General features: G+C 45.3%; 1 protein-coding gene across 2 annotated transcripts; it reads left to right on the forward strand.

The window, feature by feature from the left end:
• Positions 1 to 5,947: 5,947 nt before the first annotated feature.
• LOC311123908 (cerebellin-1-like) lies at positions 5,948 to 12,470 on the forward strand. Of its 2 annotated transcripts, none has more exons than XM_084198122.1 (5): positions 5,948 to 6,198; positions 6,274 to 6,360; positions 6,562 to 6,624; positions 6,769 to 6,897; positions 7,611 to 12,470. In XM_084198122.1, exons 1-5 carry the CDS (start codon positions 5,973 to 5,975, stop codon positions 7,892 to 7,894), a joined length of 789 nt encoding a protein of 262 aa, XP_084054248.1. In that variant the 5' UTR covers positions 5,948 to 5,972; the 3' UTR covers positions 7,895 to 12,470. The 2 variants fall into 2 exon arrangements, with proteins under 2 accessions (XP_084054248.1, XP_084054249.1); XM_084198123.1 differs by having other exon boundaries at positions 5,949 to 6,198; positions 6,298 to 6,360.
• Positions 12,471 to 26,060: the final 13,590 nt, after the last annotated feature.

Below are 26,060 nucleotides of genomic sequence, written 5' to 3' on the forward strand. Positions count from 1 at the left end.
CCTCCGAAGATTCCCCCACATCTCCTGCTGCAGAAATGGAAGATGATTATGAATATAAGGAAATGGATGAACGTGATGATGACGTAGAATCTGAAGCTGGTATGGAAGAAGTGTCAGAAGTGGAGCACTGCACCTATTATGATGAAAAATCAACAGATGAGGTAGAATCTGAAGTTGAAATGGAAGAAGTGTCAGAAGTGGAGGACATCATCTATTATGATGAAGACGAAGAATCAACAGATGAGGTAGAATCTGAGGAAGAGGACCCAGCTGAGATGGAAGAATATTTCCAGTCAAAGGATGAAACATTGATCTGGTCTTCCATCCCTCCCAGTGACCGACGACGCATGTTGACAGCAGAGAGAGATACAAGCCACCATGGTCCAACTGCATATGCAAGGTCTCGGATTGATGACATGAAGTCCACTTTTGACCTGTTTCTGCCAAAGCCTATTGAAGACGCAGTGCTGAGCATGACAAACAAGGAGGGGCAACGCGTTTATGGCAACAAGTGGAGAAAGATGGATCAAATGGATTTGCAGGCATATGTGGGTGTGTTGATTCTTGCTGGCGTGTACCGATCTAGTAAGGAAGCTACATCTAGTTTATGGCATGCCGAGTCTGGTAGGACAATTTTCCGTGCTACCATGACACTCAAGATGTTTCATAAAATCTCAAGAGTGATTAGATTTGATGATAAAGCCACAAGAGAAAATCGCCGTGCACGAGACAAACTTGCTCCCATTCGAGATGTATGGGACAAGTGGGTGTCTCTCCTGCCGTTGATGTACGATCCAGGTACTGATGTGACTGTGGATGAGCGCCTGGTCCCCTTCAGAGGTCGCTGTCCATTCAAACAGTACATCCTGAGTAAACCAGGGAAATATGGGATAAAAATATGGGTAGCATGCGATGCCAGGTCTAGCTATGCATGGAACATGCAGGTATACACTGGCAAACCGGCTGGTGCGCAGTCAGAAAAAAATCAGGGCATGAGAGTTGTCCTTGACATGACAGAAGGTCTCCGGGGGAAAACAATCACCTGTGACAACTTTTTTACTTCACATGCTCTTGGCTTGCAGCTGCTGAAAAGAAAGCTGTACATGGTGGGAACAGTACGGAGGAATAAGCCTGAGCTTCCCCCTGCTCTGGTGTCAAAAAAGGACCGGGCACGGTTCTCATCGAAGTTTGCCTTCACCGAGACCCATGCTCTAGTGTCATATCACCCCAAAAAACAGAAAAATGTTCTTCTGATGAGCACTCTGCATCGGGATGCTGCTGTGAGCAACAGGGATGACAAAAGGCCCAAAATCATTGAAGATTACAATCACAACAAAGGTGGTGTTGATAACCTTGACAAAGTTACCAGTGTGTACACGTGCAAAAGAATGACAGCCCGTTGGCCACTCGTTGTCTTCTACAACATTCTCGACGTGTCTGCATACAACTCTTTTGTCCTATGGTCTGAAATCAAGCCAGCCTGGAATCAGGGAAAGTACAACAAGAGAAGGCTCTTCATGGAGGAGCTTGGGCGACAACTGGTGATACCTCACATCAAGCAACGCAAGGTTATTCCCCGCACGTCAGCCGCTGTCAAATTGGTTAAGGAGATCCAGCAGGTCTCCTCCAGCTCTACCTCTGCAGCAGCTCCCCCTCTCCCAGTTCCCTCATGCCGACCAGCCCTTCCTCGCCCATTACCCAAAAGGAGTAGGTGCAAATTCTGCCCTCGCCGAAGTGATTTCAAAACATCCAAAATGTGCCAAAAATGCAATGCATACATCTGCAAAGATCACGCCATTACTACCTGCCTCGCATGCAACTGAGGGCTCATTCAGACTAAAAAGTTAGGTTTTGAAGTTGAAAATGTTTTGGAAATGAATTATAACATGTGTTATATGTCAGGTAATAAGTTGGAATAAAGTTGACTGAAAAGTTGAAACAGAGAAGTGATTGTAAATGTATACTGTATGCTTTATAAACAGTCAAACCAGGCGGGGTCATTTTTGACCCCAGAGGACAAAAGGTGTGATTATGGGCTGTCATTAATAAAAATAAAATGATTCAAAAACAGCATCCTCACTAAACTTTTACAAATACCACTCAGTGATAAGTCAAATAGTCAAAATAATAATAGGTCAAAATAATTCATAGTTTCATTGTATTTTTACTTAAAAACAGGGTATACTTTTATGTAAACAAGGTCTATTGGCTCTAAATTCCAAAACAAATGAAATTTTTTTTAGTAATGGGTTGAACAGAAGTAAGACTAAAGATGTAACACAGAATTGATTGAAAATGTATACTGTATGCTTTATAAACAGTCAAACCAGGCGGGTTCATTTTTGACCCCAGAGGACAAAAGGCGTAAGGCATTTGGGAGGACAACACAAGGTTAACTCTGTATTCACAGACAGACCAAAGGTAGCATTCTCTGCCTCACTGGGAATCAGAAACCCTTCAACACTCAAACCACCATGGTTTACAAAAACATCTTCACAAACATCGGCAACCACTACAACCCAATTACAGGTACAGTACTGTCCTCACAAGAATGTGTACTGAAGCACACAGTTATCGGACTAATAAAACACTAAACTGGAGCTCATCTCTATGTTAGGACTGATCTCTCTCCTTCAATTTCCTCTGGTACAGGTATCTTCACTGCACCAGTGAGAGGGGTCTGCTACTTCAGATTTACCCTTTGTGGTATTGGTACAAACTGGATGGGTGCTTTGCTCTATAAAAATGATAAGTCAGTATTGTATGTTGATGAAATCGATAGTAATGGTCATAAAAAGTTTGCATCTAATGCAGCTGTACTGCATCTGGAGGAGGGTGATGTGGTATATTTGAAAAGCAGTGAGAGGGCTTATGATGACTTAAATAACCGTACTACCTTCATCGGCTTCCTTCTCTTCCCAATGTGAAATGAACACCATGTTGTGATGAGAAGCTCCACTAAAGTGTCTTGATGCTCGGGATACACCTCGAATCGACCACTGTAATTTACTTTCACTAATAAATGCAAGATTGACAACTATAAAATGTGATACTTGTTTGTGATTCAATATTATATTGGTCAATATCTGGGGTTTCCTGGATATATAAAACGTAAACATATTGAAATAACTTCGTATCATAAGCATATGTTTGTGGAGTTGTTCAGAGGGATGGTACCATATATTTTGAGACAGTAGATGGCAGCAATACCCAATAAAACCATAAACAATCACTGCCTGCACTACAACTCAGAATAGGGATGATAAAAATGATAAGATATGGATATAAAGCTGTAATTACCTCAGCGTTAAACAATGTGCCCTTACACTGTACATGTTGATCATGGTGATTGCACTGTAAAAATTTTAAATAATAATGATTATATCAAATACTATTTCAGTTATACAGTATACTCCTGATTCCCCGCATAGTGAGAACATTTGTTTATGAAGTTAAATATTGGATTTCACTGTAGCTTTATATGAAGCTGCTGATGTGAATTATGAATTGTAATATCATCTTCATTACACTGTATTATACAACCCGGTAGTGAAGTGTCTTTTAGGATCCTGAACACCCTCTTTATACATGTCTAGATTAGTTGACATTATGTAACCATCATCTCTGTTCTCTAGTAAACAACAAGGTCAAAACCTAATGATTAAATATGGAGTCCATCAGATTATCTTAGAATAGTTCACAAACTGATGTCTGGAAATGTTTGAAACTTTCCCAAAGTGTTGTGGGAGAGAATCAAGCTGTGGAATATGTCAAGGTCTAGTGTTGTTGTATTTTTGCCACGTGTCTTTGCGATGTACAGTATTTACTTTTAGAGTAGCAACAGTCTGTACGGGCCTCTGTCTGTCAGGCACATACTGTAATACAAAGACAAGAGTGGACTATTGAAAAATAACATTTTTACCTCTTTCTACAAAAACGAATGTCCCCATTCTCATTACTCATTACAAACTTTTGACTGGTAGTGTATGTGTTAACATGGTGAAGTATGGGCCTATATGTAGTACCTCATTTTAAAATGAAATAAAAAAATATTTATAAACACTTATCTAACACATGCTTTAACCCAGAGTGGGCAGGCCAATGTTACAGAAGGCTACATTGTTAGTTTTACCTTTAGAATCTGCTCAACTCTTTTAGTAGGGCCAGCTGCACTCACATTCATTTGTCTTATTGGCAGAAACATTGCAGTGCCAGCGCCTCATCAAGAAGGCCTCACAGCCAGCAGCTACAGCCACTCTAACAGCCTGTTTGTTTATTACAAAACCCTCACAGTCATGGCTTCCAGAAACAAGTTTCATTCATGACAGGAAACTTGGGGGATGCTAATCAGGGTGCAGGTGCTTCTCAACAGGTTACAGACTGACAGTTAGGAAACTTGGAGATGTTGTGGTTCTATCTAAACTCACTGTGAGCGTGTGTGTGTGTCTGTGTGTGAGTGCATGTATACCTATAGTACCTTATCAGGACCACAATGTCTTTCGAATTCACTAGAATGTCCTGAAAAGGTAAGGAAACAAGAACTTTGAGGGGTTTTGGGGGTTAAGGTTAAGTTTAGGGTTATGATTATGATTAGGTTAAGGTTAAGTTTAGGGTTAGGATTAGGTTAAGGGTTAGGTTAAGGGTTAGGGAAAATATGATTTTGAAGGGGAATAGATTAAGGGTTAGAGTTACTCCCAAAAAAGTCCTCAAAATGAATGAAAACAAAGCTGTGTGTGTGCACGCACGCTCCAACACTTTCCCTGTGCCTTTCTTTAGTATTAATCGCTATTGGACTTGTTCTTCCCCCTTCACAGGTACATATGTCCCTCCAGACTCACAGCTCTGAATATTTTACTAGCTGTGGATTAAAAATGCAGCAGGGCCTCCAGTCAAACACCCATCTGCTCAGAAGTGTACTGTAGAGAGGGTTCAGTGACCTCCCCTGTTCCCCTCATCACCACCCACAAAACACCTCTCCCTCACGCTGTTCAGCTCTGCCAATTCAAGCTGGGCATCACCAGACGGCGGGCACACACACACACACACACACACACACACACACACACACACACACACACACACACACACACACACACACACACACACACACACACACACACACACCACACACACACACACCACACACACACACACACACACACACAAACACAAACACACACACACACACACACACACACACCCACAGTCTTGTACAACTAACCTTGTGGGGACACAAAATTCAGACCCATTCAAAATCCTATTTTCCCTAACTCCTAAACCCTAACCCTAACCTTAACCCTAAACCCGCTAGAAATAGCATTTGTTTGTTTACTATTCTGTATCTACACCATCTCTCTTTAAACACATCCACACATCCACACACACACATACACACATACACACATACACACACACACACACACACACACACACACACACACACACACACACACACACACACACACACACACACACACACACACACACGTGGATGGTGTTCTAAGAGAGATGGTGTAGATACAGAAAGATAGCAGGTGGGTAAAGGGGGCTAATAACCCAGTTTAAACCTTACAGAAAGATAACAGGTGGGCAAAGGGCTAATGGCCCAGTTTAAAATGTACAGAAAAATAACAGGTGGGCAAAGGGCTAATGACCCAGTTTAAACCTTACAGAAAGATAACAGGTGGGCAAAGGGCTAATGACCCAGTTTAAACATTACAGAAAAATAACAGGTGGGCAAAGGGCTAATGACCCAGTTTAAACCTTACAGAAAAATAACAGGTGGGCAAAGGGCTAATGACCCAGTTTAAACATTACAGAAAAATAAGAGGTGGGCAAAGGGCAAATGACCCAGTTTAAACATTATGGGTGTACCAGAACACTGCTCAATACTCCAAGTTAATGGTTAACCACAAAGTGTATTTAAAGGAGAGTATATTGTATACTGAACTAGCTCTAAGCATATTTTCCCAATGAGAGCTTTTCTAGTTCCACTGGTGTACCTGCTCTGTCATTTGGGAGAAGCAAAGTACACTCCAAGTGAAGATGGATCCTCTGACTCCCTTCAATGTGGCATTGGGTCTGACCTGAGAGATCTGAGAGACATGGTGGTGCTGCAGAGGGCAGAGCTGAGTCATACCATGGCTGAACTACAAGACACTAAGACTAAGGTGGAGGGGCTGAAAACAGAGAACTCAGGTGATAGCAGAATACTAAGCCCACTATCAGTTGACTGAGTAATGTTATAATCTGGTAAATTTCTATTGTTGACAGGAAAATTATTTCATTTTGTTTTAGTCATGGAGTCCAGGCTGATGAGTTCTGAACGACAACTTGAGGCAATGAAGACAGAGAATGCAGGTAAAATGGACAGTTAAATATCAGTTTGTTTAGTTCGTTTGGTCATAACAATAACTATTGTTAATGTAGCCATAGAAACCATGCAGAATACACTGTAGGTACCTAGTTATCTTGTCATTATGATTGGTAATGATCAAGACGCTAATTTCGTGTTATCCAGGTTTTTTCCAGTAAATCTTTGTGTCATTTTTGTAACTCCAGCCATGGTGAGCAGAGTAACATCCACTGAGAGTGAGATTGAGAAACTGCAGAGGGAGAATGCAGGTAAAACATAAATGGAATTATGGTACTTTTAAATGACATAATAATTCCTTCCCCTTCCATTTCTGAGTGTGAAAAAGTTTAAATGTCAATCATCATCATCATCATCATCATCAAATCATTCACTTTATTCTCCTGCATTCACAGAGAGACCCAAGGTGGCATTTTCAACCTCTTTAGGAAAAACTGGACACCATGGGCCATTCAACACTGCCACCACAGTAATCTACAAGAACATCTTCACAAACACTGGTGACCACTACAACAACGCTACAGGTACTGTACTGACTTCATCAGCATCAGTCAACGTTTAGTGTAGACTATAGCAGCATCAGTCAACGTTTAGTGTAGACTATAGCAGCATCAGTCAATGTTTAGTGTAGACTATAGCAATATCAGTCAACGTTTAGTGTAGACTATAGCAGCATCAGTCAACGTTTAGTGTAGACTATAGCAGCATCAGTCAATGTTTAGTGTAGACTATAGCAGCATCAGTCAACATTTAGTTTAGACCATAGCAGCATCAGTCAATGTTTAGTGTAGACTATAGCAGCATCAGTCAATGTTTAGTGTAGACTATAGCAGCATCAGTCAACGTTTAGTGTAGACTATAGCAGCATCAGTCAATGTTTAGTGTAGACTATAGCAGCATCAGTCAACGTTTAGTGTAGACTATAGCAGCATCAGTCAATGTTTAGTGTAGACTATAGCAGCATCAGTCAACGTTTAGTGTAGACTATAGCAGCATCAGTCAACGTTTAGTGTAGACTATAGCCTACCTAGTCAAATACATGTGCATCTGAAGTTTAAAAACAACAATCAGCACAACTAGTAAAGCCTGCTTGATGTTGGTGGCAGGTTGCATTTGATGCCCCATGATTTTGTTTAGGACAATCAAGATAATACATTTTTTTGTCAATGTGCTACAGGTACAGTCATGTAGTGTGCAGCACAAGTCTTGATGATCTCTATGCTTTCCTCACATCCAGGTAGCTTCACAGCACCTGTGAGAGGGGTCTACCACTTCAGCTTCACTATGGGTGATTTTCTCCAGTCAACTGTTATGGGCCTATCACTGTTCAAGAATGAACAGCATATAATTCATTCAGGGGAATGGGGTGACCATATGCAGTTTAGGTCTGCATCCAATGCAGTCATACTACAGCTGGAGGTGGGAGATGTAGTTTTTATGCAACTCCCTGCAAACTACAGGATTTATGATGATTCAAATCACCGTAACACTTTTACTGGCATTCTACTCTTCCCAATTTGAGATTGTTTTTAATGTGTTGTGATGATGAACATCAATGAAGGGCTTTTGACCAAACTTGTTGCATTTAATTATTGGTGCACACAGACATATACACACGCACCTACACTCCCACGTGCACACTCACCTGCACTCACATGCACACGGTGATACGCACATGCTCACATGCACACAAACCCACACTTCTGATCCACAACATGTGGTCCTCTGTAGCTCAATTGGTAGAGCATGGCGCTTGTAACGCCAGGGTAGTGGGTTCGATCCCCGGGACCACCCATACGTAACAAAATGTATGCACACATGACTGTAAGTCGCTTTGGATAAAAGCGTCTGCTAAATGGCATATTATTATTATATTATTACAACACATGCTGCATTATTCACTTAGACCAGTAGGGGGTAGTAAATGCCCATATTTGGTTATGTGGTCTTTCAAGGGAGGTGGAGACAGACAACACAGACCTGTTATGTGAATGGATTGATGAATGGAAGTTATTCAACCATTTAAAGTTATAGATATTTTTAGCCAAGTTAAGTTAAATAGAATCAAATAGAAGGTTTTTTCAACATTACAATAAGAAAACATATCCAAGAAAAACTAACAATGTAGCCTACTGTAACATTGGCCTGCCCACTCTGGGTTAAAGCATGTGTTAGATACAGTAAGTGTTTATAAATAAATAAATTATTTCATTTTAAAATGAGGTACTACATATAGGCCCATACTTCACCATGTTAACACATACACTACCAGTCAAAAGTTTGGACACACCTACTCATTCAAGGGTTTTTCTTTATTTTTACTATTTTTTACAATGTAGAATAATAGTGAAGACATCAGAACTATGAAATAACACATATGGAATCATGTAGTAACCAAAAAAGCTTTAAAAAATCTAAATATATTTTATATTTCAAATTCTTCAAATAGCCACCCTTTGCCTTGATGACAGATTTGCACACTCTTGGCATTTTCTCAACCAGCTTCATTAAGTAGTCACCTGGAATGCATTTCAATTAACAGGTGTGCCATCTTAAAAGTTAATGTTTGGAATTTCTTTCCATCTTAATGAGTTTGAGCCAATCAGTTGAGCCAATCAGATTCCATATGTGTTATTTGATAGTTTTGATGTCTTCACTATTATCCTAAAAGGTAGAAAATAGTAAAAAGAATGATAAACACTTCAATGAGTAGGTGTGTCCAAACTTTTGACTGGTGCTGTATATTTGCTATGTGTGGAGGTCAGTAAGGATATCTTATAGCAAGGTTTAAGTTTATATACAATGTGCAATTTGAGGTATGAAATAGCCTCTCACAACAAAAATAACATAACCCAGCTTCACTTGCACACTTTAAAACCACAATTTCAAAATGTATGGGCTTATACCTAATTCAATGTTTTCCTATGTCCAAACTAGAAGTCTACAAACAAATTAAAGACATAAACTTTTTGCATCCAAACCAGATCTATTTTTAGAGAATAATTAAGTATTTTTATTTGTATCTTAACATGAATATATCTGACTTTAAAGTTTACAAATATAATTTTGAAGGATTCCAGCCTGCAGTTGCATCAAACGGACACCAGATGTGCGCAAGTGAGCAGCTCCTAAACCCCGCCCCTAACCCCTCCCCTCCCACCTGGCCCTCCCATTTCCTGTCAGGGCCCATCCCTCGCTGCTAGCCCCCATCTCCCTGGCCTCACCCGGCCATCTGCCAGTGAGTCAGACATTTCCTGCTTCCCAGCTGCCTCCATTTTCTTCCTGCCTTTCTCTAGAAAACAGGATGGCAAGAGGCCATTCAGTGAGTCAGCCCCAACCCCTTATTTTCCTTTGTGCCGTCACCCCTAGCAACCAGCACCATAGTGCCCTGTAAACATGACACCCTCCACCTTACAAAGACAAACACCCCCACCACCCCCAACTACGCCAAGCCCGCATACACTTTGTTATTGTGAGGGGTTTTAAAGTTTAAAGGGACTAGGCTGCATAGATTTAGAGAAGAACAGGTTAAACTTTGAATATGAAAAATAAGCATTCACATCTGCTGACTCACACAAGCATTCATAGTCACTCACACACAGTGGATAAGAATAACAACTTCTGTTCAATATCTTATAGGTTATTGTGTTCACTTTATATTATTGAAGTACAAAAAGGCATCTGTGCTGTTTTACCTTTGTTTAACTCTTGTCACACATCAGTGTTTTTGACTTTTCAGTAGTTCACAGATTCCCCCATTCATACTTACAACATAAATGCAACACAGTTTGGTTTTCACAGTGACAGATTCAGTGTTTCTGTCCAAAAATATTAATTGTTGATAGTTAAACTTCTACAGAGTATAATTTGATGTGAGGGGCAGCGCTGCAGTTCTTCTTTGTGACCAATAGAGAACGCTCTTGAGTCTTGCTTGGCTGCTGTGGGAACAATGGAGGGAGCACATGTGGCGTCTCTCTACTCAGAGAGAGATCTAACCACATGAGAGGAGAGCAGTGGTAGGATTCAAAGAGAGAGGAGAAGACTCTTAAGAGTTATCTCTGTATGTGTAGTCAGAGAACATGTGGAGATGTGGATAAACATAGCAGCATTGCAAAAACATTCATTTAGTCAGAAAATGCAATTCAGTCCAGGATAAGTCCCTCTCACTCCCTCGCTGTCCTGGCTCACTGCTTCAGGCCTTTTAAGGAAAGAGCCAAGGACAGAGGGAAGCAAGGGAGGAGCGAGGGATGAGGGATAGGCCTAACATTGGCTGAGTTATACATGGAATGTGTGTGTTCAGCATATGAGTTATTGTGTGACTGTTTTATCTCATAGCACAGCTGTGTTGTGCGACGAGTGTGTGTGTTTGTGTGCGCATATGTGTATGTGTGTCCATGCATGCATGTGAGTTTGTGTGTTAAATGTGAATTTTTTACTTTGTGGTACTCAGTTACAGTGATTATGTCGACTGAACTAGAATACAAGACTAATCCTGGTTAGGGACTAGTCCTGGTCAGAGGCAGATTTACACTAACACATAGAGAATCAGACAAAGGATTCTCACATTCCTGATTGATTGGATCCGTTAGCAGAAGTGTTTCATAGACCTTGTGTCTATCATTCTGTCTGAGATCTGAGCCAGTCACACAGAGGCCCATTCAGTGAGCACATCCAAGGGCAGAGAGCAGAGAGCAGAGAGCAGAGGCTCAGCTGAGTGGTCATCACGAGGACCATCATGGGTCTCTGTCTGCCCCTAGCAGGACTGAATAGAACCTCTCTGTCTTTTTATCTCTCTGGTCTGTGTCAGTTCCAGAAGAATGCAGTAGGGGGTAATGTTGAACCATGAATGAGAGAGTCTACCGCTGAGAGAGTGGCCATTTTACCACCCCCACACCGAAACCATTTTATGACTAATCATTTACTGCAGTTTGTTTTTAAGCATCTACACATGCCAGTATCTACTACATCCATAGAGGAATTAATGCACATACTCACACAAACGCTCTCTCTCTCGCGCGTGCGCACACAAACACACACACACACACACACACACACACACACACACACACACACACACACACACACAGAGATTGCGGTGAGGTGGGGGGGATGGGAGGATTTAAAGGAATGCTCTTTGACTCAGCGTGGGGAGAGCAGTTCTGGATCAGTGAAATCTCCCATCTGTCTCTCCTCTCCCTGTGTGAGCTCTCTCCACTTCCTTCCATTGCAGGCCAAATAAATTAGCACCACAGTTAGCCCTATCATACTTACTGTATCATCAATCCACAGGCAAATGATGCTCCTAACTTTCTCTGTGCTGAGGCTGTCATACCATCACTCATTTATAAGCACACACACACTCTCTCACAAACACACGCAACACAAACATAGACATGCTCACAGTGCGTGTAACACTATAACTAAAAAAAGTATAATTTTTGGCTTAGCTTTTGGTATTTAAACAGACACTGCTTGCCCCATTGCAGACACTGCTCACATGTATACACACGCAAGCACCCCCCCCCCCCCCTACACACGCACATACAGTACACACACCAAAACACACATGCACGCACACACAAACACATAAATTGACAGTCTCATCCAAGGTCAGGAGGGAGCTGCATCAGTCACATGGTTTCATGAGGGAGCACAGGCCTGAGGGTTTGACCTTGATTTTCATAAAGGATGCTGTCATACACAACAAACATGTGATACATACTAGCCCTGTCACGACTTCCTCCAAAGCTGCCTCCTCTCCTTGTTCGGGCAGGCTTCGGCGTTCGTCATCACCGCCCTTCTAGCCACTGCCGCTCCTCATCTCATCATTACATTTGTTTTGTCTTGTTTATTACACACACCTGTTTCATATCCCCTCATCAGTACCTGTATAAGTGTTCCCTCTGCCCCCTTGTCTTTGTGTGTGATTGTTTATTGTGGAGGTTTGTTTAGCTCTGTGGAGCTCTTTGTTATTTTGTATCGCTGGGTTATTTTCACCTGTGTGCTTCGTTGTTTCCAGTGCGCCTGTTTTCAGCACTGGAGTGTTTGACGCATTGCTGCGTACTACTGTATTCAGAATAAACCTTTTATTCTGTGATTTGCCCTCCTGCGCCTGACTCCTTCAAATCATTCACCACAAGCCCACAACCACTTACACACGATAATAGTAATAGTAATAAACTCAGTATAGCCTACAGTGCAACAACACAATTATACATTGTTTTTAGTCTTCACTATCAACACAAGTGGCTATGCTAAAATGCAGAACACAGCTCTTTACAGGGTCCTGTTGTCTGAGCAACAGCTGCTCCCTCCATTTATGGCATTCCAATGCTCTCAGAGTATTGAGTGCTCTCTGTGTCTGCCTGTGGACCCCAGAGCAGGGGGAGGGGGTCCCCTTAAAGTGTCCCAGCTGCTGGTGTCACCCCCGCTCACCAAAATGATAAACCCCTGGCCAGCTGCCAGAGCGTATGCATGTGCCTAAAAACTGAGAAGACATGTTGCACTGAGAATAGGAGTTTAAACATAATAATGTAGTTACACTGAGTCCACAAAACATTAGGAACATGTCGAAAGAATTCCATAGGGATGCTGGCCCATGTTGACTCCAATGCTTCCCACAGTTGTGTCAAGTTGGCTGCATGACCTTTGGGTGCTGCCAGATCTTGACACAAACTAAGTGCGCCTGGCATCTACTACCAGACCCCATTCAAAGGCACTTCCATTTTTTTGTCTTGCCCATTCACCCTCTGAATGGCACACATACACAATCCATGTCTCAATTGTCTCAAAGCTTGAAAATCCTTATTTAACCTGTCTCCTCCCCTTCATCTACACTGATCAAGGTGGATTTAACAAGTGACATCAATAAGGGATCATAGCTTTCACCTGGATTCACCTGGTCAGTCTATGTCATGGAAAGACAGGCAGGTGTTCATAATGTTATCTGAAGACAAATTGAAAGGGTCAATTGGACAGAAAATTGTTAGTGGACACTAGGTAGCTCATTGGCCCAGAATCATGTTTCTATGGAGATTAATGACTGGGGTAACAGGTGGTAGCTTCATTAAAGCTGAAGCGTTTAATTTGATTATGGAAGTACTTTTCAATTTCACTGTGAAATTGTGCAATTTGTAGCCGCACAAGTGTATCAGACCTGGGTTCAAATACAAATGCCTGTATATGGAAAAAGTATTTGCATGTGTGTGTTCTCTCACACTGGTTCCCTGTCTACTCTGCCACTGTTCGTAACAGCAGTGAGTCACCATGCTGTGTCTATTCATGGAGTTCTCCCTGCCTGCTCTCTCTCCCGCTGTTCCTCTCTCTCTCCCCAACCAGGGATACTGTAGCTGTCAGTCCTGTCCTTGCTTCCTTACCCCCTCCCCCTCTCCCACACTCCATGTTCTGAACCTGACGGAGTGATTACTCCAAATGCAAACCAGCCTGTGTATGTCAGGTGAGAAACAAATGTTGAGGTGGCTTCACACAACTATATAGCTCACTCATTACTTCACTTCACACAGCTATATAGCTCACTCATTACTTCACTTCACACAACTATATAGCTGACTCATTACTTTACTTCACACAACTATATAGCTCACTCATTACTTCACTTCACACAGCTATATAGCTCACTCATTACTTCACTTCACACAACTATATAGCTGACTCATTACTTTACTTCACACAACTATATAGCTCACTCATTACTTCACTTCACACAACTATATAGCTCACTCATTACTTCACTTCACACAATTATATAGCTGACTCATTACTTCACACAGCTATATAGCTCACTCATTACTTCACTTCACACAACTATATAGCTCACTCATTACTTCACTTCACACAACTATTTAGCTCAGTTATTACTTCACTTCACACACATCCCACTCTTATTTTTCTCCACGTAACCTGTAAAATATGGTAACTCTCATTTGAGATGAGAAGGGACATACTCTTTGTAAACTTTAGGTCTAATTCTCTGTCTACTGTGCTCAGTGTGTGACTCGCATGCTCAGTGATCATGGGAACCTCGCTGGGGGACATTCAGGGACATCCACTCTGTTGACTTCATTGACAAATGTCAAAGACAAGGTCACTCTTGTATCCTGAGGTAACAAAGACTCAACTGTAGCCCAGAGTCTATTGTAGCCATCCAGCAGTCTGAGTCATATACCACAGTCTGACTCTTGTAATGAACATCACACACACAACACACACACACACACCCATCCGAACGCAAGCACACACAAACACACACACACACATCCGTACGCAAGCACACACACCTCCCCCTTTCTGTTTGTCTCAGCCCTTTCATGTGGGAGTGCATCATTTCCATTAGAGATGAGACACTTTACCAAGTTCAAATCAAAAGGGAACATACAGTGGTGTGAAAAAGTGTTTGCCCCCTTCCTGATTTCTTATTTGTTTGCATGTTTGTCACACTTAAATGTTTCAGATCATCAAACAAATTTAAATATTAGTCAAAGATAACACAAGTAAACACAAAATGCAGTTTTGAAATGAAGGTTGTTATTATTAAGGGAAAACAAAATCCAAACCCACATGGCCCTGTGTGAAAAAGTGATTGCCCCCTACAACCTAATAACTGGTTGGGCCACCCTTAGCAGCAACAACTGCAATCAAGCGTTTGCGATAACTTGCAATGAGTCTTTTACAGCGCTGTGGAGGAATTTTGGCCCACTCATCTTTGCAGAATTGTTGTAATTCAGCCACATTGGAGGGTTTTCGAGCATGAACTGCCTTTTTAAGGTCATGCCACAGCATCTCAATATTATTCAGGTCAGGACTTTGACTAGGCCACTCCAAAGTCTTCATTTTGTTTTTCTTCAGCCATTCAGAGGTGGACTTGCTGGTCTATTTTGGATCATTGTCCTGCTGCAGATCCCAAGTTCGCTTCAGCTTGAGGTCACGAACAGATGGCCGGACATTCTCCTTCAGGATTTTTTGGTAGATAGCAGAATTCATGGTTCCATTTATCACAGAAAGTCTTCCAGGTCCTGAAGCAGCAAAACAGGCCCAGACTATCACACTACCACCACCATATTTTACTGTTGGTATGATGTTCTTTTTCTGAAATGCGGTGTTACTTTTACGCCAGATGTAATGGGACACACACCTTCCAAAAAGTTCAACTCTTGTCTCGTCAGTCCACAGAGTATTTTCCCAAAGGTCTTGGGGATCATCAAGATGTTTTCTGGCAAAAATGAGACAAGCTTTAATGTTCTTTTTGATCAGCAGTGGTTTTCGTCTTGGAACTCTGCCATGCAGGCCATTTCTGCCCAGTCTCTTTCTTATGGTGGAGTCATGAACACTGACCTTAACTGAGGCAAGTGAGGCCTGCAGCTCTTTGGATGTTGTTGTGGGGTCTTTTGCGACCTCTTGGATGAGTCGTCGCTGCGCTCTTGGGGTAATTTTGGTCGGCCTGCCACGCCTGGGAAGGTTCACCACTGTTCCATGTTTTCGCCATTTGGGGATAATGAGTCTCACTGTGGTTCACTGGAGTCCCAAAGCTTTAGAAATGGCTTTATAACCTTTTCCAGACTAATGGATCTCAATTACTTTCTTTCTCATTTGTTCCTGAATTTCGGCATGATGTCTAGCTTTTGAGGATATTTTGGTCTACTTCACTTTGTCAGGCAGGTCCTATTTAAGTGATTCCTTGATTGAGAACAGGTGTGGCAGTAATCAGGCCTGGGTGTGGCTAGAGGAATTGAACTCAGGTGTGATAAACCACAGTTGAGTTGTGTTATAACAGGGGGGGCAAACACTTTTTCACACAGGGCCATGTAGGTTTGGATTTTGTTTTCCCTTAATAATAACAACCTTAATTTCAAAACTGCATTTTGTGTTTACTTGTGTTATCTTTGACTAATATTTAAATTTGTTTGATGATCTGAAACATTTAAGTGTGACAAACAAATAACAAATCAGGAAGGGGGCAAACACTTTTTCACACCACTGGATTTGTCATTTAGCAGACACTCTTATCCAGAGCGACTTAGAGGAGCAATTAGGGTTAAGTGCCTTGCTCAAGGGCACATCAGATTTTTCACCTAGTCGGCTCGGGGATTAGAACCAGCGACCTTTCGGTTACTGGCACAATGCTCTTAACCACTAAGCTACCTGCCGTGTGTGTTTGTTATTCGTTGTCAGCAAAAATCCTGTGTTTATTACAGTTTTTTACAATCACTTTGGCACTAATTTCAGAACCTTGACGTCATTTTTCAAAACTCTAGACACAAAACGGTCATCACTTGTAACACAGGCTGTCCAATGTTCAAAACATTGCATTGTGCATTCATATCTTTAAAATAAATCTTGCACTTGCACAATCATTGGTTCAAAAAACAAATGTATTGTGAAATACCAATTAAACGTTAATTTAGATCACCCACACACAAGCAATCGATAGTTACACTGTGTCATTGTTCGTACAATCCTTAAATATTGTAGTACAAAATAGGTGATACATGTTTTATTATGGTACTACATGTAAATACATCCCTGTAAAAGTACTGCAGTAGTAGAGAGAATACTACAGACACAGTGGAATCATTGAACAAAATCTGAAATATATTGATGAAAAACAATACAGTACTGTAAAACATCAAATGCAGTGTTCCTCAACTTGCTTGCTTGTACTGTAAAAAGTAAAACATAGGAGTGATTACTGTACTTCTACATTTTCATCAACTCTGTCTTGTGGATTTGGCCACAGGTTCTCAACTACATCACAATGGATGTTTTCATTAGCCAAACATCTTGGAAAAAACCTTCGGGCATGGCTAATCCAGGCCTGACACTGGTCTGCCGTGATGTCATTGCATGCGTCATCCATGGCCTGGAGAAGAGTGACTTGTTCATGAGGGCGCCTATCATAAACCTTCCATCTCCATGTGGAGAAAAATTCCTCAATCGGGTTAAGGAAAGGAGAGTATGGGGGTAAATACAGGGTGGTAAATTGTGCACGGGCCTGAAACCATGCTTGCACCATATGAGCATGGTGGAACCTGACATTATCCCACACAATGACATAGGTCACGCCATCAGCTCTACAGACCTGATCGAGCTCATCAAGGAAGGTTACAAGGAGAGCTGCATTATATGATCCAATACGAGGTCTGTGTCCCACCACACCATCTTCTGATATAGCCGCACACATGGTAATGTTGGCCCCACGTTGTCCAGGTACTTGGATGGTTGCCCGCTGGCCAATGAAATTCCGACCTCTCCTCCTTGTCTTGGCCAGGTTAAAGCCTGCCTCATCCAAATATATGAATTTGTGATGGTTGTCATCAGCATCCAGCTCCATCACCCTCTAAAAATACATTTTGGAAAGAGATTTACTGTTTACTGTACAATGTAGAATTATTAGGGAATTTTATTACAACAGCCATCTTGAAACTGAACATACCTGAACATACTCAGCCCTCATTTGCTTCACTCTGTCTGCATTTCTTTCAAAAGGCACACGGTATAGTTGTTTTAAAGACACCTGGTGCCTTTTCAGCATGCATGCAATAGTCGGCAAACTTATGGATTCCACATTGTTAATGTCTTCATTGTCCAAGATATGCTGGCGAATTTCTGTAAGGCGAATATAATTTCTGGCCCTAACCAAATCGACCACAGCCTGCTCTTGTTGGTCAGTCAGAATTTTGCCTCTGCCTCCCCTATTTGGCCTAGTCTCAATTCTACAGGGAACATTACAGTAAAAAGACACTTACCTACTCTGTGATACACATTGGTATGCAGTCATTTGACAATTGAGAGTAACATAATGTTTAGTGCATGCTGACGACTTACCGGTTCTCGTTGCGGAAAGTTCTGATTATTGAGGCCACGGTTGACCTTCTGAGGTTTGGTTGTATCATTGTAGCCGCCTCAGTCATTGTCATGCCATGATTTATGACATGGTCTACAACTATTGCTCGGATTTCATTGGACACTCTTTGCTGTTGCTGCCGCTGTCTTGGTCCGTGGCCTTGTCCTCTACCACGTTCCCCCACACCTCTCAAACGAGGCCCACGACCACCTCTCAGAAGGGGTGCTTGTCCCCTGCCATTCCTTTGACCAACACATCTTCCTCCCACCACTGCTTGACCTCTATTGTGACCTGGATCACCTGCCGGCTCCATGTTACAGTACGTATCGCTATGTTGTTGCAAGTGGATCCCAATCAATTCTTTATATACTCGTTCCACAATGTGAACTCAATCATCAGTAACGAGTTGGCAGAATTGGACAAGCAATTACAAGGGCCCGCATCCATACAGTGCAGTACTGTCAATACTGTAAATAGTCTGAAAAGGTCGTACATGGGACCATAGAAACGGTGTCTGATAAAGAATGATGATGAAATATTACATCCATAGATAATGTAGTCTAATTGGTTCATGCTCCACGCTAATTGGTGACAATGAATCTCGTTATCTTGAAACTTTCATGATCTAAACATGGAATATTGTTTGTCTGTTTCCATACAACTATGCATTAAGAGTAATGCAACAGTTACTTATCATTTTGAGCAGTTGTATCAATTGATAGTTGGATAATTGTAATGAAATGAATAGACACATCTAAAATGTAATGTGTGAATTGCCTTTTGAAATAGTAGTACTTTGATGTTAAGTTGTGTCATATTGAACAGGTGATTTTTGTTAAATGAACAAATGATCTTAGTTTTATGTGTATTTTATCCAAGCAATTGAAAAAAGTGTTAGAGTTTTGAAAAATGTGCATTTTGATCATTGGTTGTGAGATTTGTGTCTAGAGTTTTGAAAAATTACATAAAGGTTCTGAAATTAGTGCCAAAGTGATTGTAAAAAACTGTATGACAGTATTTAACCTGGTTTATAATGGTCATTTCCTCTGGCCTGCATGGTCTCTGTAGAAGCCAGTTGGGGGAGCTCCAAGCACACAGTACACCTCCTCTACTCACACTGCAGGCTTACTGCTGGAATGCAGAATGCTGGGAAGAGCCTTGAAGTAAGCTGATTCCTTATCAGCAATAGTACTAATTCCACACAGTTTCCACACAAATACCAGCACACTGGCCACAATCCACACGATAAGAAACATATTTAGACACAAAAATACACACGTGTCATCTGTGGAAGGGTTTTATGGGGAGCTAAGTGATGTGGGGTTTATAAAGAGAGAGTTAGAGAGAGAAATGAAGGGAGAGAGAGAGAGGGAGATGGTAAATCCTCTTATCAGAGTAGGACACAGTGGTGAGTTGAGGACAGGGATGTAAGGGTTGGGGATGTTAAGGCTGGGGGTCCCCCCACGATTACAGCCCTCCTACTGCTGCTCTGCTGGGATAGTGGGCACACACCAGGGAGGGGTTAATCTGCTGCCATCTTCACACACCGTTCAGTGTGTGTGTGTGGATTGGGGGGTGGGGGTGGGGAGTATTTTGGGCATATGGGGAGATAACTTTCGGGACATGGTCTCTGAGTACTAGCTATAAACCCGGGAGTGAAAGGAAGGTTATTTCTGTGAAATCTCTTCAGAGAGAGGGACGGAATAGAGAATGGAAACTCTGTCCCAAATGAGAAAAGTTAAACTGAGTTTTGTCACGGTTCAGACAGACGACCAGAGGACCACAATTGCGTCACACCAGAAAGTTTATTAAACTTAAGGGAAAAGGGAAGTAGGGAGTGAATGAAGGCTCCAGGGGTAACAGGGCTCCCGTCCAATGCGCTGGGTCTGTGCCCCCCCCCAGTGGCAGCGATGCGTCCTATGAAGCCGGTGGTGGGTGGTCCAGAAGTCCTGGGGGGGGGAGACACAGACACAACAGGGCGGAATGAAACCAGGCAGCAGTACAGTTCAAGGGAAATCCAAAATACGTAGTAGCAAGGCAGAAGGCTGGTCAGAGTTACCGGGATTGAAGAGTAGTCAGGAGTCGTAATGGCAGAAGCAGGTCTGGATCTCCTGAGGCAGAAGAGTATCCAAAAATCAGGCAGGTCCGGGGTCACAAAACCAGGGTGAGCCAGAAGCGCGAGCAAACAGGTTCCGGGTGTGAGCTTTGCAGACGATCTGACACCGGAGAGCTGAAAGACAGGGCCTTAAATACTGGGAGAGGTAGTGGGTAATGCAGCGCAGCTGGCAGAGTAATTAGAGCAGAGCAGAGCAGGGACAGGTGGAGCTAGTTAGGCTGAGTAGAGAGAGTGGTGAGCAGAGTGGAAGAAAATTAAGGTGGTAACCCGGTGGAGTGAGAGGCCCATGACAGAACCCCCCCCCCAAGGGACGGCCCCAGAAGTCCCAAGAGCAACACCACGCCGGGCGGGAGGAGGGGAGCCGGAGGAGGGCTAGAACTCCTCCGAACGGTCCGAGTGAACGTCCTCATCCTCGGAGGAAGCCGGAGGGCCGTGGTCGGGAGATGGGACAGGTCCCGAGACAGGATCAGGCACAGGACAGGAAGCCGAGCGGGCCGGACGGTTAGGGACCCCTCTGGGGCGGCCCCTACGGATTGCAGGTTGATCAGGATGCCGTTGGTGGAAAGCGGTGATGAGAGTCCTATCCACAATCCGACTAGCTGGCACCCAGGTCCTTTCCTCAGGTCCATAGCCCTCCCAGTCAATGAGGTACTGGAGACCCCTACCCCTCCGTCTGGACCGAAGCAGGCGGCGGACGGTGTAAACCAGACCACCATCGACGAGCCGTGGAGGAGGAGGACCAGGCGCAGCAGGGACCAGCGGACTCTCATGGATGGGCTTAATCTTAGACACATGGAAAGTGGGGTGCACCCTCAGGGAATTAGGCAGTTGGAGCCGGACAGCAGTTGGGCTAATCACTCTTATGATAGGGAATGGGCCAATGAACCGAGGTGCCAGCTTCTGCGACTCCACCCTGAGTGGCAGGTTCTTCGATGACAACCACACCCTTTGACCAACATGGTAGGTGGGAGCAGGAATTCTCCGACGGTTGGCCCCGGTAGTGTAGCTGGCAACGGACCTGAGGAGTGTGGCTCGGGCTTGTGACCAGGTGCGGCGACATCGACGGGCAAAAGCAAGTGCAGATGGGCAAGTAACCTCCTCCTCCTGGCTGGCAAATAGAGGAGGCTGGTATCCATAAACACATTGGAAAGGGGACATACCGATGGCAGAGCAGGTCAGAGAATTGTGTGCGTACTCCACCCATGTCAATTGCTGCGACCAGGAGTGGGGGTTGCGTGAAGTCATGCATCGCAGTGCCTTCTCGAGCTCCTGATTAGCCCGCTCTGACTGCCCATTGGATTGGGGATGGAATCCGGAAGTCAGACTGACTGTGGCTCCCAGCAGGTGACAGAACTCCTTCCAAAAAGCGGAGGAGAATTGTGGACCACGGTCAGAAACTACATCCCTTGGCAGTCCGTGGATCCGGAAGACGTGTTCCAGGACCACCTGGGCGGTCTCCTTGGCGGTTGGGAGCTTGGGGAGGGGAATGAAGTGTGCCATCTTGCTGAAACGGTCAACGATGGTGAGAATGACGGTCATGCCACTTGAAGGGGGCAGCCCCGTGACAAAGTCAAGGGCGATGTGAGACCAGGGACGTCTGGGCACAGGCAGGGGCTGCAGCAATCCGGCTGGGGGCTGGCAGGACGACTTGTGTTGGTTGCAGATGGGGCAGGCTTGGACGAATTCCCGTACATCCTTCCTCAGAGAGGGCCACCAGAACCTCTGGGCGAGCAGGTTGTAAGTGCGGGTGGAGCCAGGGTGACAAGCTAGGCGGGAGTCATGTCCCCACTGAATGACCTGGGACCTCAGGTCTTCGGGGACAAAAAGGCGGTCAGCTGGGCAAGTGCTGGGACCTGGCTGGTTACGGAGAGCCTCCAGCACCTGCTCCTCAACAGCCCAGGTCAGAGCTGCAACGATGCAGGGACTTGGCAGAATCGACACAGGGTCCTTGGAGGGGGTGTCATCCTTCTGGAATTGACGGGAGAGGGCGTCTGGCTTGGTGTTGCGTGATCCAGGCCGGTATGACAGAGTGAAATTAAACCTGGTGAAGAACAGGGCCCAGCGGGACTGCCTGGAGTTCAACCGTTTGGCCGTGCGGATGTACTCCAAGTTCTTATGATCGGTCCAAACGAGAAATGGAATGGTGGACCCCTCCAGCCAGTGACGCCACTCCTCCAAGGCAAGCTTCACAGCCAGCAGCTCACGGTTCCCTATGTCGTAATTGCACTCAGAGGGGGACAACCGACGTGAGAAAAAGGCACAGGGATGGAGCTTCCTATCCTCCGCAGCCCACTGAGAAATCACAGCACCAACTCCCACATCCGAGGCGTCCACCTCCACAATGAATTGCCGGTCCACATCAGGCATCTGGAGGATGGGAGCGGAGGTGAACCTCACCTTGAGGGTACTGAAGGCTTTGTCGGCTGCTGGGGTCCAGGTGAAGGGTTGCTTGGTGCTGGTTAGAGCAGTGAGAGGGGCAGCAACGGTACTGTAGTTCCGGATAAACTTCCTATAGAAGTTAGCAAACCCCAGAAACTGTTGCAGCTTCTTTCTGTTCTCCGGAACTGGCCATGAAGTGACTGCTGATACTTTGGCAGGATCCATTTGGATACTTCCCTCTGCCACTATGTACCCCAGGAAGGCCACTGTCTTGACGTGAAACTCACATTTCTCTGCCTTGGCGTAGAGGGAATTCTCCAGAAGACGATGAAGGACTTGCTGGACATGGCGGGTGTGTTCAGACAGGTTTCTGGAGTAAATTAAGATGTCATCCAGGTAAACGAAGACAAACTTGTTTAACATGTCCCGCAGTACATCATTCACTAGAGCCTGGAACACAGCAGGAGCATTGGTGAGGCCAAAAGGCATAACCAGATACTCGTAGTGGCCTGTTGGTGTATTGAATGCGGTTTTCCATTCATCTCCCTCCCGGATCCGCACTAGGTGGTAAGCGTTTCTGAGATCCAACTTGGTAAAAACAGTGGCTCCCTGGAGCAACTCAAAAGCAGAGGTGAGCAGAGGCAGAGGGTAACGGTTTTTCACTGTGATGTCGTTGAGTCCCCTGTAGTCGATGCAGGGGCGAAGAGATCCGTCCTTCTTCCCCACAAAGAAGAAGCCAGCACCAGCAGGAGATGAAGATGAACGGATTAATCCTGCGGACAGAGAGCCATTGATGTAGTCCTCCATGGACTTTCTTTCAGGAGCAGACAACGAATAAAGACGACCCCTTGGAGGAGCTGTTCCAGGGAGGAGGTCGATGGCACAGTCGTACGGTCGGTGAGGGGGCAGAGATGTGGCTCTTGCTTTGTTAAACACCTCTCTGAGACCATGGTAGCATTCTGGGACATTGGAGAGGTCAGGAGCGGAGTTAGTAGGTACTGGCCGAGGGGGTAGTGCGGCAGCAAGCAGGCAGGTTCGGTGGCAGTCCTCTCCCCACTCCCTGATCACCCCGGTCACCCAGTCGAGCTGAGGGTTGTGCCGGCGGAGCCATGGGTAACCCAGGATGAGGGGTTGGCCTGGAGAGGGGAGCAGGTGAAACTGGATAGTTTCTTGATGGTTTCCGGACAGACCCATCGAGACCGGGGCCGTGACATGAGTGACCGATCCGAGTAAGTGTCCGTCCAGTGCCCGGGCAGGAATAGGAGGTGTCAAACGGAGGTTCTCCAGTCCCAGTTGGCGTGCCAGCTTGATGTCCATTATGTTGGCTTCGGCGCCAGAATCCACCAGAGCAGCCAGGGTGTGAGTTGAGTCAGAGAGGCGGAGGTGAACTTGCAGCAGGGGTTTGCGGTCGGAGGACTGGATGGTCATTGAACTCAACCGGACTCCCCCTACGCCCGGTGAGCTTCGGCCCTTTAAAGGGCAGGTTACCACACGATGTCCATCACCTCCACAATAGAGGCAGAGGTTAGAGGTGAAGCGGCGCTGGCGCTCTGCAGGAGTGAGGGAGGCTCGCCCAATCTCCATAGGCTCAGACTGATCAAGCTGACCTGGGTGAGTGGCAGTAGATGACAGGAGCCCAGTCGGATCTCTCCGAATGCCGGTAGTAGGTGGACCTTGGCGCCCCCTCTCACGACGACGGGTCTGTATCCTTCTGTCGATCCTGACAGTCAGTGCGATGGCTTCATCAAGAGTGGAAGGCAGTTCATGGGAGACCAACTCGTCCTTGATATAGTCAGCCAAACTATGGAAGAACGCGTCCACCAACGATGGTGTGTTCCAAGAACTTCGTCTAGCCAGGGTTCGGAAGTCGATGGAATGGTCTGCGACTGTACGTCTGCCTTGTCGAATACTGAACAGTTCACGAGACGCCTCTGCGGTGGGTGAATCCAGGTCAAACACCTTCAGCATCTCCTCAGCAAACAGGTCGAAGGTTGCACATGCGGGGGTTTGACGTTCGAACTCTGCTGTTCCCCAGAGTCGAGCTCGGCCCGTCAGGTGAGTGATGGCATACCCAACTTTAGCCCCCTCCGTGGCGAAGGTCCTTGGCTGCAAGGAGAACTGAAGTCGGCAGCTAGTCAGGAATGGCCGGACCTGGGTAGAATCGCCGTTGAACCGCTCGGGGTTTCCAATCTTGGGTTCCGGAGCAGCGGCTGCAATGACCGGGGCAGGTAACTCGGGGGCTGGGCTGGTGGGCAGACTGGCTGGGGTAAGGTTGGTGAGGAGTTGAATGATCATGGCGAGTTGTTGTTGCTGCTGCTGGAACTGCTGCTCATGCTCATCGGTTTCCATGTCGGGGAAAGTGTGCGCTGAGTCCATAATGGTCAGATCGTACTGTCACGGTTCAGACAGACGACCAGAGGACCACAATTGCGTCACACCAGAAAGTTTATTAAACTTAAGGGAAAAGGGAAGTAGGGAGTGAATGAAGGCTCCAGGGGTAACAGGGCTCCCGTCCAATGCGCTGGGTCTGTGCCCCCCCCAGTGGCAGCGATGCGTCCTATGAAGCCGGTGGTGGGTGGTCCAGAAGTCCTGGGGGGGGGAGACACAGACACAACAGGGCGGAATGAAACCAGGCAGCAGTACAGTTCAAGGGAAATCCAAAATACGTAGTAGCAAGGCAGAAGGCTGGTCAGAGTTACCGGGATTGAAGAGTAGTCAGGAGTCGTAATGGCAGAAGCAGGTCTGGATCTCCTGAGGCAGAAGAGTATCCAAAAATCAGGCAGGTCCGGGGTCACAAAACCAGGGTGAGCCAGAAGCGCGAGCAAACAGGTTCCGGGTGTGAGCTTTGCAGACGATCTGACACCGGAGAGCTGAAAGACAGGGCCTTAAATACTGGGAGAGGTAGTGGGTAATGCAGCGCAGCTGGCAGAGTAATTAGAGCAGAGCAGAGCAGGGACAGGTGGAGCTAGTTAGGCTGAGTAGAGAGAGTGGTGAGCAGAGTGGAAGAAAATTAAGGTGGTAACCCGGTGGAGTGAGAGGCCCATGACAGAACCCCCCCCCCAAGGGACGGCCCCAGAAGTCCCAAGAGCAACACCACGCCGGGCGGGAGGAGGGGAGCCGGAGGAGGGCTAGAACTCCTCCGAACGGTCCGAGTGAACGTCCTCATCCTCGGAGGAAGCCGGAGGGCCGTGGTCGGGAGATGGGACAGGTCCCGAGACAGGATCAGGCACAGGACAGGAAGCCGAGCGGGCCGGACGGTTAGGGACCCCTCTGGGGCGGCCCCTACGGATTGCAGGTTGATCAGGATGCCGTTGGTGGAAAGCGGTGATGAG

The sequence above is a fragment of the Coregonus lavaretus genome (genome assembly GCF_964263955.1).
Source record: "Coregonus lavaretus genome assembly, contig: HAP1_SCAFFOLD_2333, whole genome shotgun sequence".
In the NCBI taxonomy this organism is placed as follows: domain Eukaryota; kingdom Metazoa; phylum Chordata; class Actinopteri; order Salmoniformes; family Salmonidae; genus Coregonus; species Coregonus lavaretus.

Excerpts from the sequence above, each read along its gene's own strand:
- LOC311123908 (XM_084198122.1), top strand. The coding sequence starts at position 5,973 with ATGAGAGCTTTTCTAGTTCCACTGGTGTACCTGCTCTGTCATTTGGGA. Across the intron at positions 6,199-6,273 it reads GCTGAAAACAGAGAACTCAG|GAAAATTATTTCATTTTGTT; the intron begins GTGATAGCAGAA and ends TATTGTTGACAG. Across the intron at positions 6,625-6,768 it reads ACTGCAGAGGGAGAATGCAG|AGAGACCCAAGGTGGCATTT; the intron begins GTAAAACATAAA and ends CTGCATTCACAG.